At 32.5% G+C, this 14,201-nt stretch overlaps 1 protein-coding gene across 2 annotated transcripts; it reads right to left on the reverse strand.

The window, feature by feature from the left end:
• Nucleotides 1–1,472: 1,472 nt before the first annotated feature.
• Nucleotides 1,473–7,647, reverse strand: LOC113516652 (growth hormone-inducible transmembrane protein-like). Of its 2 annotated transcripts, none has more exons than XM_026901106.3 (8): nt 7,506–7,647; nt 7,026–7,223; nt 6,075–6,180; nt 4,853–4,994; nt 3,875–4,050; nt 3,313–3,473; nt 2,512–2,644; nt 1,473–1,788 (listed from the first exon to the last, which is right to left on the reverse strand). In XM_026901106.3, the coding sequence occupies exons 2-8, from the start codon at nt 7,213–7,215 to the stop codon at nt 1,701–1,703; spliced, it is 996 nt and encodes a 331-aa protein (XP_026756907.2). In that variant the 5' UTR covers nt 7,216–7,223; nt 7,506–7,647; the 3' UTR covers nt 1,473–1,700. The 2 variants fall into 2 exon arrangements, with proteins under 2 accessions (XP_026756907.2, XP_026756905.2); XM_026901104.3 differs by having other exon boundaries at nt 7,383–7,555.
• Nucleotides 7,648–14,201: the final 6,554 nt, after the last annotated feature.

The following is a 14,201-nucleotide window of genomic DNA, read 5'->3' on the forward strand; positions in this document are numbered from 1 at the left end:
ATAGTCCTTAGTACCCATAAAGTCCAAATTAAACCAATTGACAGTTGTGACTATGGCAAGTAAACTCAGAATCGTGTAATATCGAATTTACCTATATTATCCTTTGCTGACACAGTATTTACAAAGCAATCAAATATATAATTATCTAATTTACTGTTTACTATGGATATCGTGGTGTATGTTGGCTGTGTAATCGAATGTATGAGTATTTGTATCAACCAGAGAGTGCAATTATTTGAGTAGTTTTTGTCTAGTCCTTCAAATTCTTCTTGTTAAATAACATACACATATGCGCTTGTATCAGGTAAAAGCTTGGCCTATATGGTTGTTTCTATAATCGCAACTCGATATTTATCTACAACTATAATCAACAGTGATTATTATAAAATGGAATTTTTGGTCTGTAAATAAAATATTACATGATATTACATACATGTTTTTCTTTGTATTATTCTTTCTTATAGGTGGTTGCCATCATGCACGGGGTGATCTCCAATTTATTGTGTATTAGCGATCCGTCCCGGTTTCCCACAAGTGCATTATTTTCGCGCCCTTCACCTTACCGCGCCCCGTCTACTATTCCCGCACGGCCAGCGGCAGCGACAACAATAATTTTACGGACTTATTGTTTTTATTTTGTATTATCTTCTGACCAACTGCATCAATTAAAATACTGTAAAAAGTAAACATTATCTCCATAAAGTTTCTATTTTGATTTAGCCATTTTTTTTTATAAATTTAATATTATAAAATTTATTTTACATTTAACATAAAAACCATTTTTTTGGCTGAAATATTAAACTTAGATTATTTTTGCAGATTTTTATAAATCTAAATGTAATGAATATTTTTGCTATAGATTTTATTCCTTTATTTCAAACTGCTCAGACAGTGTACGCCATATTATAGAATTTCTGCCGTCTTCAATTACGATTATTGTGATTAATTATTGAAAGTATATATTTAGTATAGTATATTTAGTAGTAAAGTTTATATATATATTAACAGTGAAAGGATTTTCGAAATCGGATCATGAATCGAAAGACTCTCAATATTCGAGAGTACCTCGAACATCCATACTCACAAATTCACCTCTTTATCAGTGCGTGTACGATGCGTAGAAAAACTACATTCACAGTCACACATATGTGACATCATACTCTACCACTTCGTAGATTCTTATTACCGCGTACGGACTCGTCAAGTTATATTTCAAAGTGGTGACAATTAGTACAAAAGGTGAGACTATGATTTGTTATTATATAAACCACAATATCACATTTATTTAGTTACAAATGTTTATCATCAATATTCATTATTTACCTCATAAATACGCACATACCTACTAATGTGTTTGCAATCACTGGTAGAGAACACAATCTAATGTCAAGTCCGCCAATATTTATAGTGCACTAAAGTTTAAATAAATATATGCACTTGTTATTTTTGTCTTTTTTAATGAAACAACGAAATAAAACTTATTAATTTATTAATGTCTAAAATTAACAATATGAATTTTTAACAAAAGAAAAATACATGAAACTTAAAAACTACGCATTAATATCACAAGTCTTCCAAATGGGAGAAACAAAGCACGTTGAATTTTTGCTTTTTCCACGCCTCATAATTTAGGTACCTACGTGCCTATATGCGAAGTATATGAAACATCTTTAAATAATGGTCTAAATGAGGGTTGCAAATTATTTCCTTTTGTTGCCTCCAGCACCAGACAGTATCATGGCGATGCGCATAAAAATATTAAGTACGTCTAGATACACTGAGATGGCCCTGTAACAAATAAAAGTTAATAATAGACGATATTTTCAACTTTTTTATTGGTTTGTTAGAAATTACGATCTAATAGTAAAAGAAAACAGAACATGCCCTCAAGTGCTCGCATAAGAAAGAACATGACATCCGAAGTTGCCATCTCATTCTATCCCACAGATTAGCGATAACGATTCTATCGATAAATTTGTTTGCCACTTGTTTTGCGGACCTAACCATGAAAAGATATTATTGTACCTATATTTTATCGATCAGCACTTCATAAATTAATATTCTTGTTTCTAGTCTGTTGATAAATAATAGACTCTTGATTAATCCTCTGACCGCATTTTTTTTTTCACAACAATAAAACACATCGCTTTAACAACAAATTGCAGTACGAGTATTTAGCCATCTAAAGAGATACTGAGAATATCAATCTATCAAAACAATAGTTGCGGGATAACAACGCCAATAAGCATAAAAAATGCGAGCACGTCAAAATCGCGGGATGCGTAAAATTAAACTACTAGATACTGCACGCGAAAATTGCGAGATGCCCAGTCAGAGGGTTAATATTATATGGTATTTTCAACCTAGTTTATACTGTAATTAGTTTAACCTGTTGATATCAATAAAAAAGGTTATTTGAAAAAAGCTAAAATTTGTTCTAGGTATACTTATGCAACTTATAAATAAAAAAGCAATATTAACAACACGGAAATTTCATTTGAAACTACTTACGAATTAATTGGATCGTAACGCTGGAATCCATATGCTGGGTGCACCTCTGCTCGTTTGATTATGGCTTGGGTGTCGTATAGCAAAAATCCGCTGAATACAATCAATCCACCATACAAACTCAAAGAATATAGACCTGAAATGACAGTATAAATATATTGATGTATATATATTATAAAAACATATAAATAAAAAAAATAGTAAAAGCCAATATTTGCAAATTTACAACTTCCAATTTTCCATCAAATGTTAATATATAAAACATCCCGTGTTACGATGTTTGATAAAATGAAAAATGTGGTTTGAGTTTTTTTTTTAAGAGGTTTGTTTGAATCGAAGCGTTTGGCGTTCCATTATTTCTGCCTACCCTAATGAGAGACAGGCGTGACAGATATGTATGTATGTATGTAAATAAAAATACTGGCAACATAACACTTTAGGCCTTCTTCAGGAATGACATCACATTAAAGCATAGTGCTCCTAGTACACGGTGATCACAGTATATTCCGAAATAATAATAACGTTCATTTATCTCACATCTTTTTTGAGTACAATGAAACACTTAAATTAATGTGTTCGTGGCTTTAAATAATGATTACCACTTTCCATCAGATGCGCTATAAACTTTGTATACGATTCCAAATTGCATATAAAGTGATCCTGGAATCAACTTAGTATGCGAATAGATTTTATGAGTTGTAGCCAATATGCCAAAATGACGACAGTACTCGTAGGTTCCAAGTCTATTAATCTTAGCCCACTCTTTTTAATAAATTATTTTTATAAGGTGGTTGTTTAACTCACCTGCGCCTAGTGCAGATGTAGGTGGCAAAAACATTCCAGCTAGAGATGCAGCAAATACCGCGCCCAGACCCATTGCGAGAGGCGCTCGCATGTTGAGAAATTCACCTGATGGCGCGCAAATAGCAATCGTACTCAGACCGCCAACAACACCGGCGGTATACCTGCAAGAAAATCATCAATATAGCATTAATATTACATTAATGAAACCATCGATAAAAGGTACCGGATAAAGGAATCGCCCATAGGTGTATTTGGCAGGATCCGTCTCCACATCTAAATTATCTGCTATAAAAATGGCTATGAATATGACGATGATAATATACACATAGATAGATATATATTATATCTAAATATATGGGTCTTTTTTAAAAGGCCAGCCCCCCACTCCCCCCAATCGATCTTAAATACGCCGATGGGAATCGCTATACAACTTAAGAAGTTGAAGAAGTTTAACTCAACAAGTTAAAATCTACTATTATGTACAGAAATTAATAATAATTATTATTATTATTAGAAAAACAACAAACAAAACTAGATATATTATTAATTTACTAAATCTTACCACGCAGCTCGCATAAGTACGGGTCCACCAAGGAAACAGATTGGTGCAATAACAGCTCCCATGATACCAGTGTGAACAATCCATGCTAACTGCTTGGCTCCAAAGCCGGGTTGGTAGTCCATTCCCCTCACTACCATGCCCGAGCCAATCATCAGACCCAGCGTCATTATGATGGACTACAATATAAGATACATTTATTTTTACACCAGATAATCATAATGGTGCAAATTACATATACAAAATATACATAGGTTACATTTTATTATCTAATAATTTAAAATTATCGAATAAGAGGTGTATATTTTTCAATATCTGTAAATGTTTCCTACTAATAAATGTGAAAGTTTGTATGTTTGTTACTTAATCACAGCCTAAACTAAAAGATCGTATTTGAATGAATATTAGTACACGGGTAGGTTGTCTTAACACAGGATACTTATGTACATGCTGGTAAAGGGGGGAAAGGGATTGTTAGCAATGGAGTTTGACAGCCCCATTGCTAGCAATATACCCTATCAGGTCAACCTCCACGTGGTTCCCCCTGGAAACCATCGTGAACAATTCTTGTTGAATTCGTCACGATGGGCTAACTGACCTGCTTCATCCTCACCTATCATCCTTCACTGGTGACCCGCCAGCGTATCCTGATAGCGTAGGCGGGGTCACCATTCCATTATTACCCATTAAAAAAAAAAATACATGTTGGTAAAACCGCAAGAAATAGCTAGTATTTTTAAAGATTATATTATTTACTCATATCTCATATTGTCCAACTGACAACCACATGAATACACTGACGTGTATGTTTCTCTCACATGTTGCTCTTTCTGAAGATTTTATTTGTTTTTTTATTTGACTTAAACTATATGTCATTTAGTGTGTTCGTTTCATTACAACGCACACTTTGCGCCATAAACGAGTTAACAAAATGCCTTACTACAATCCCTATCCTACATAAAATTATTATAATTAACTAACCATCCATCCATTACGCGCAACTAAATTCAGTAATGCCGGTGTTCTGAATACGGCAACAGCACTCCCAGCGGTGATTACTAATGATCCAGCTATATAGCCATATGTTGCCTTAATTCTGTCTTTCACATATTGCGGCCACAAACTATAAAAAAAAAATATAATTTTGCCATATACTGTAATTAATAATAATACAAAAAAAATCCTATCATTTACTTATTATAACACCCTGTTGTATCTACTATGCATTTTTTATTTATGAAAATAATGTTATACTTAACAAAAATTGGCCCATGTTTACATCATTCATTATCATAAAGTTAATCAATCATAATATTTTATCAGTAGCTCATTGACTCATCATTGTATCATTGCAAACATTTTTTTTACCCGCCTGATAAATATAAAGAGAACATCTCTGTTAGCATTTCAACCGAGGATATAGGATCTGTTAACCAAGGATTTTGAAATAAATTATGGAATTAATAATAATAATACCCAAGAAATAATTAACATATATTTCACTCTGTAAAAGTTTTAATTTCACAAAAGAAAGAAAAAACTTTTATTATCATAAGATTAATATCGACCTGGGAGTATAAGCTAACAATTACAAAAAGAATGGAAGAATAATCAGATAACATGTCTAGCAACTAAAGAATGTAAAAATATTGAGATCCTTCTCCTTATAATAATTGCACTACTGACCTAGCCATATCTTCAGTTTTTGCTACACCAGTGGTGCCGCCACTATGATGTCATGAGAAAGGGCCAAAGCTAATTAAAGTAAAGCTCTAAGAGAATAATTATTAATAAAAGGGTCTAACAGCCCCATTACAAGTGTTCCATCCTGTCAGATAAACCTCCACATAGTTTACATTAGAAACCATTGTGGTTAATTCTTATCAAATTTCTTATGATGGGCTAACTTGCTTTTATCCCCACCTATCATCTCTCATTGGAGCCCCGCCGACATATACTGGTAGTATGGTAAAGTTACCATAACATTGTCATCCACTAAAGAAAAAACTAAAGCTTTAAAAGACAGACAATGCCAGTCTATTTATTAACTTATGTCTTATCATTTCTCAATTATTTAAATTCTATTCAATTATTGCAAGAATTTAAAATTCAATTGACACAATAAAATTATCTCTCTGGACTATCAGAACTGAAAAAACTAAATTAATCTTTAATAATTTAAACTATATAAGTTAACACTTACTGTGCTTCTTGTAATGTGCCAGGTTTCACTCCTGAGCCATAGTAGCACAGAGCCACAAGGCCTACTGCTGAGGCTCCAGCAAGTGCTCCCTTACCTAAGCTGAAGGCTTAAAATAATTAAAGTTAGTTAATTATTAAATCTAAAGTGTAATTGATTTCAATCTTGACAATTCTAGAAGATCAAGTAATAAAATGGTGACTAATATAACTGTTGAAAAGTAAACACTCAAAAACATTTTTTCTTTTTCTCAACCAATATGTTGTAATTTCTTATACAATACTCCTTAATTCTCATAAGCGGCAACCTATAGAGAATTGATGAATATATATATATGATATAAATACAAATATTTGTATACAAGTATTATCATCAAATTAGTTCATATGGCATTATCTACCAGTAGACAGCAGAGAGGAATAACATAATATGGTGTCACATTGATGAGCAAATACATACAAAATCAATATTAAAACAAAACAGTAATTTAGTAACACATACAATACACATTATCTATATTATATCCATTCGTGTTTCAACTGTGAAGCAGTTGTGATTGCATGGCTGTGTTTCAGTTTGAAGGGTGGGATATGGCGTGAATTTACTGGGTACAGAGGAATAACACCTGAGTCCTCAGGAATGGCAATGCATGGGGGGTATCATGGGCGAAACAGTATACTTTGTTATGTCCATGGTACTGCTCATGTCTATAGGCGATGGTTACCACTTTCCATCAGGTGGGCCGTCAGCTTATTTGCCATTCTAAATTGAATAAAAAAAAAATTATAAATACATAATGTTGGATGAATTATAATTAGGAAATATAAAAACCAAATAAAGTATACAGACAAAGAACAAGAAACTGAAGAAACTTTACCTATTTATAACATTATAGTATAGTTAAAGTATTTAAAATAGTATTTATTACATAGCATTCAAAAATAAATTGCTTACCATTAGGACCAGCAGGAGCCATTAATTTCTCCCAGATAGTCGGCTGTGTCCTAGAAGCAACTCTGGACCGAGATTCGCGAGCATAGTTCCTAACAATATAATTCCTGGGTACGAATTGTTTTGGGACAGGAGTCTTAAGTGTATGCGTTACAGTGAACGCTGATCGAGCGATACACATTCGGGACAACATGATGCAATCTGAAAATTTTTAATGGAATAATATAGAGAAACAATAATAAATAAAAAACAATTCAACTATAATTAATGTAAGTCAATCAGGTTAGTCTTTACTTAAATAATAAATTAGTGGAGAAAACAAATAAAAACGAGTATGAAAACATTTTCAATAATCCTTACCTACAGTTAATTTTCGCAAGTAATAAAAGGTAAGAGAAAATGTAAACTGGTTAAATATTGTTTAACTTGCAGAATTACGTAGGTATTTAGAATAAAAGGTTATTTATTTTAGAAAATATTCACCAATGATCGAGAAACGTCGTTGGTATGTCGTAAAAGACAGATTACTTTCGAGAAGCAACTTTGAAAAACCAAAGAGTATATAAGTAAAACCTAAGAACAAGGAATGACATAGAAGGAATGATAAAATAAAATCTGTAAATCATATGGTTGCCTTCTTTCTTCTTATGCAGATATAATTAGTAAAAAAAGGACGAAATATAAAAATGTTATACAGCCGTATAATCCTACCAAATTCAGATACAACCTGCTTGCATAATTTCTACATAAACTGTGTCGAATATAAAATCTAGTAATATAAAATTTGTTATTGACAAATAATTGACATATCAAACATTTTCTATACACTAACCTACTATGAATTGAGCACAATACCAACTTATGGTGTATCTTACATCCTCTTTTTACTAATTATATTTGCATAGGAAGAAAGGAGGTAACCATATGATTTACAGTTTTTATTTTATCATTCCTTCTATATAATTCCTTGTTCTTAGAGTAAAACAAATAAAAGATTTCATTATTTATTTCGTAAAATGAAACACAGAGAGATAAAAAACAAAACCACACATGGATTGAACATAGACATAGTATAACGTACTTGGAATAATTACTAGTATAATCTGTATTACCTACTTACTAATAGATTGCATAATGTAATCCCAAAAACAAGACAAAATTAGTTACACTAGTGTACGAATAGATAAGTTAAATATATATGTTACCGGCCAAAGCCGATTTCAGCACAAACTAGATTTGCCTAGGCGAAACTAGTTATTCCTATACACGACAGGATTAACTAGTAAAGCCACTTTGACTTTGACTTGGACTAGCCAAACCAATTTGTCCTAAGCCCGATAGGATAAACCAGTTTAGGCTAGTCCAAATTAATTTGTCCTAATATAAATGTCCTAATTTATACCAGATCAGAATTCAACATTTGCAATCAAACTTTTTAGAGGTAGCAGATGTAAACCAAGCCTCTGAAATATTGTTAAGGACTGTAACTACGAAACATTTAGTTGGATCAGATCAAGCATTATGGTTTTAATAAAAATGATTATTTTTCCAATGACGGAGTATTTAATTCAGTTCATCTATTTATTTTGACTTTCTAGATATACTATAATGTCTAGACTAGGCCATACCAGTTTATCCTAGAGTGTGCGTATTTATATTAGGACAAATTAATTTGGACTAGCCTAAACTATTAAATATTAAATATTAAAAATTTTTATTTGGGATCCTTAGCTTAATTTACAGTTTTTTTGTAGGTTCGATAATAACTGCATTAGTCACAAAGAGACTGTGTCGCAGCTATTAACGCCCGCTCCATAACATGCGGTACAAAATTTAAATAACAATAACACAGGAGAAAATTAATAAAATTACTAGAAATAAAACTAATCAATGGATTTTGTACGAGTGTGTGTGTGTGTGTGTGTGTGTGTGTGTGTGTGTGTATGTGTGTGTGTGTGTGTGTGTGTGTGTGTGTGTGTGTGTGTTTGTGCGGGTGCGTGCGGGTGCGTGCGTGCGTGCGTGTGCGAGCATGTGTGTGTGTGTGTATGTGCATGTTTAATTTTAATAATTAAACCTTGATCAATGACTCGACATCATTATATTCAAGAGTCATTAGCCAATTAATCAATTTTATTTTGCAATCTCGTAAAGAAAGTGGATAGATTGTTAATAACATATTTATTTTATTATATAACTTGTTACTCATGTACTTATATTGACGGTTCACTACATCTAGACGACATTTATCAATTTTACAAACTTTATGAGTAATTCTTTTGTCTATAAGTAAAAAGGGATCATATGGAAGGGACTTATGTTTACGCAGTATGGACATCAGTACAAATAACTTTCTTACACTATTTACTTTCCATAGTGCGAACAGATCTTTTGTTGGATACCTGATGGGTTTAAAAGCCATAACTTTTAATACTGCTCGCTGAGCTCTTTCCAATCTTAGCATTTGCGTTTTATTAAAAGCTCCCCATGCAGTTATACAATAACCAATAATGGATTGTGCAAGTGCAAAATAGGCAGTTTTCAAAATTTTGAAATCAGCACCATTTCTCAATTTTTTAAAAACGTAAATTAGCTTTCTAACACGTGTGATTACAGATTCAATATGTCTATTCCAAGACAGCATACTATCTACAATTACACCAAGGTATTTGAAATTGTCTGTTCGTGATATAGAGAGGCAATCACAATCAGAATTACCTATGGTATTACATTTGTGTGCTAGTATTTTAAAAGATGAGTCTGGTTGGGAGATCTTATTGGGAGAAAATGTTACTAATTTGGTTTTATTTAAGTTTAGCGTTAGAAGGTTTTGTGCCAACCAGTTTGAAATAACAAACAAAGCAGATTCAGCATGAGATCGGGCCTCCGCCCAATCATGCCCATGAATTATCAAAGCTGTGTCATCGGCATATGTTATTATGTTACAATTTGGGAGGGACATTTTGCATAAATCATTGATATATATCAAAAACAAGGTAGGCCCAAGAACACTACCCTGTGGTACGCCGTAACTGACAGATTCCTCATGACTCAGGATATTATCAATAATAACACTTTGATGTCTATCACTAAGGTAACTTTGAAACAATTTTAGGGCTATACCTCGAACACCCAAGTACTGAAGTTTGGAAAGAAGGATAGGGACCGAGACAGTGTCGAATGCTTTAGATAGATCAAGGAAGATACAAAGAGACTTAAGTTTATTGTTAAAATCATCGGCAATTAAACAGTTAGTTCAAGAACCGCGTCCTCTGTTGATCTTCCAGATCTAAAACCAAACTGATTAGGAGCAAGTATGTTTTTAACATCAAGATATTGAAGCAAACGTTTATTTAGTATCTTTTCAAAGATTTTTGAAAGGGCGGACAAAACTGAAATGGGTCTATAATTATTAATGCTATCTTTATCTCCACCCTTGAAGATTGGGTGTACGATTGCTTTTTTGAAAACTTTTGGGAAGACACCACTAGAAATACATAAATTGAGAACATAATTAAGAACAGGGATTAATACATGCTTAGCAGCTTTTATTAAAGACGAGGGAATATCATCCCAACCTGTAGCAACATTATCTTTTAATCCTATTATTACTCCTTCAATTTCTTCCTTATCAGTATTTAACAAAACCATCGAGTTTGGCTCAGTTAATTCAGGCTTGTGGCTTTGGCACACACTGTTTAAACTATTGTTACATTGTATTTTTGTTGCTAGATTCTCACCAATTTGTACAAAGTATTTATTAACTGAGTTCACAGCATCAATAGGGTCTTTATGAAGCGATAAAAGTTCTTTATGACATGACAAATTTTTATTGTTTATATTAGCAAGTCTTTTAATAAGATTCCAAGTCTCCTTCGGATTCTTTTTATGTTTTTGAAATTCGACTCGTTCGTAACTACGTTTAACCTTTTTTAGCAAAGAGTTACAATATTGTTTATACCGTTTGTATATAACAATTAAAGTTTCATTATTCGGTTGATTTTTAGTTTTACGATACAAGTTATCCCTGTGTCTAATACATCTCAATAAACCTGGAGTAATCCAAGGCTTGAGATTCTTGTATTTATTAGAAACTTTTTTGTAGAGAGTATGTTTTTTAACGGCAGAAGATACAATATTGACTAATAAGTTAGATGCAGTCTCAGGATCAGAGCAATATAGTATATTAGAGAAGTCGAAATGTTCTAGTTCATTAACACAAGCCATTATATTAAATTTTCTATCTGTATGAGCATAAGTAACATTCAAAATGTCATGACCTAATTCGCAGCAATAAATTACGGGTGCATGATCAGTAACAAGAGAGTCTAAAACCAGTGTAATTGATTTTTTATTGGATCTAAGTACGACATGATCCAAGCAGCTTTGGATTCTAGTGGGAAAAAGATGCGCAGGCAACATACCGTGGGATGAAGTTAGATTTTGGTAAATATCTGAATGAGGGTCCAAGTTATTGGGTATAATATTAATGTTTAAATCGCCAATTAGAGCCACCGTAGTATGTGATCGTAGTGACAGTAGCAGTGCATCAAGAGAGTTGATAAAGTTCTCAATTTTTTTATATGCAGGCGATCTGTAAACTGCTAAGATTACTATACTTTTGGGAATTTTAATAACCAAGCAATTAGCGTTTATTAAGTTTGGTTTTTCAACTGTAGCTTCAATATTGATCCGTATATACAAAACGACGCCATCGTTTTGATTATTACAGTTTGTAGAGAAAGACCTAAATCCTCTCATCTGCGGAATATTAGGACATTTACTTAACCAACACTCAGATAGAATAAGTATGTCAAGATCAAAAGATAGTCTGTGCATTAAAATTGTAAGGTTTTCAAAATTATTAGTATTGCCGATACTCCTTATATTAACATGTAACACTTTTAAGAATCTATTTGCATTAATTAAATATTTTGCACAGTTTTCAGGGGAACAAACATATGCATTAGAAACTGCAATCAATTCTATATCCGAATTTATGCGTGATAGATCATCCATAATTTGAATTTAATATAATTACGATTGTACAAGAAACGAGAGAATTCCACAATTTGATGCAAATTAAATATAAAGACCGTCTAACATGATGGGATATATTGTAATTAAATATGAGTACGAGTATTTTTACTATTTGATATAGTGCATCGTTTTTGCAAGTGATTGTTTTTGTAGATGTCTGTATTGATATACGATGGTGTATGTTAGTGTAATGTGTAGTATTATTATAAGTCATACTCCAAGACTTTGGAACAGTGAATGTATGCTTTGTGTGTGAATGTGTGAGTATGGAAGACGTATTATTTGTTGTAAAACTGTGTATTTTCTTAGTATTACAATGAGTGGTTAGGATGATAAACAAACTAAAGACTATATAAAAGAGGAAAAACATAAATGTATGCAACAAATTCCGATAACCATAACAAATTTGTCATTGTTTTTTATCCAACTTTTGTAGATCAACTTCATCATTTATTATGTGAAAAGCAGCCCCATCCGTTTCCCGAATAAATATCTTTCCTTTTGATGACCAACAATATTTGTAACCATTACTACTTGCGAACACACGTACGAGGTAAAACAATCTTTTTTTCTTGGCTGTAAGATTTTCTGAAATAAAAACAGGCCTTGTGGGACAGCTTAGTCTTAGATTGTCAGTAGTGAGTCTGTTGCGTTCTTTATTAAATTTTTTATACATTACCATGACCTTCTCTTTCATGAGAACGCTAGTTAATTCGACTATAATGGTTTTGTTTTCCAAGTTTTTCTTGCCAATGCGAAAAACATCCTTTACATCTTGGGGTTTTATGTCCACATCTAAGATATTTCCAATATCAGTAAAAATTTTGAGTAAACTCGTCTTTGATTCAGAGTTCGCAACAGGAATATTCCTTATTTCCAGGCAAGTAGAGCAAGAGCCGCTTTCCAATTTCTCTATTTTGTCCTCTAAACTTTTAATATACTTTTGTTTCTCTATATTTTCAGATTTAAGTGTATCTATTTGAGCCAGTAATGAGATATTTTGTTGTGACAAAAACTCTATAGTATTTTGAATTTCACAATTTTGATCTTTAATTTCTTTGATTGCTTCATAAATTCTTTCATATTTTTGTTCTTGTTGTTCACGGAAATCATCAAATATTTTTTTCATGTCTGAGGTGGATAATTGGGTGTCCACTGTATCAGACCGTTTACGTTTTGGACGCCGCAATGCCATATTATTCGTGTCAGTATTTGTGTCAGAAGACACATATAAATCATGTTCCGACGAACTACGATGCAATTTTTGCAGAACCTCTAACTGAGGTTGCGATAATGCAGGCGACCGAGACGAGCGTGTAGATGTGGACGGTGGAGGCGAATGTCTTAGTGGCATATTGGTAGTATGGACGCAAACAAGTATTTGGTACAAACTTGCCCTCCCTCAATTATAAGTAGACCCTCAAGTAGCAAACTATAGTTAGAATACACTCACAGTTACTTCAACAGGTGTCATTCATTTATGTATGCGTCATCTCAAATAAGGCAAGGCAGTTGCCTCAAGTTTATGCGTTCCTAGTATTTCTTCACAATTATATCTGATTGAATAAACGGTAATCTTATTTGAGTCCAAAGGTCAATTATTTGTTTTTTGATTAATGTGAGGGTATTCGTATTTAAACGGTTTTTGTTTTCAGATATTATAATTTTCCACTATTTCACTGATTAATCACTTATGATGTTTAAATACGAAGTTTCGTATATCACTTTTTGCTGTATAATGCTCACTTAGTTGTTGTTTTCAATAATATTCTTATGATGATTCTATAGGGCAATTTAAAATTTCTTGATTTGTTTTTTACTATAAAATCATAACAATAGCAAAAAAATTGTCACAAAAATAATACCACTTATTGAATTCTATGTAATGAAGTTATTGTATACGTTTTTATTTATATGTAATATACTTTTATATTTTTTTTAATAAAATGTACGGAGCTAATGTTTACCGTGACGTGCCCTCTCTAATTGACTGGTTTATTATTTTATAAACTGGTTTATCCTATCGGGCTTAGGACAAATTGGTTTGGACTAGGCTATACTAGTTAATCCTGGGGGGAATCCTAAAAATCCCATTGCTAGCAATATACCCAACCAGGTCGACCTCCTCGCGGTTCCCCCTGG

This window comes from Galleria mellonella, unplaced genomic scaffold, assembly GCF_026898425.1.
Source record: "Galleria mellonella isolate WM207_F2 unplaced genomic scaffold, CSIRO_AGI_GalMel_v1 utg93, whole genome shotgun sequence".
NCBI lineage: Eukaryota > Metazoa > Arthropoda > Insecta > Lepidoptera > Pyralidae > Galleria > Galleria mellonella.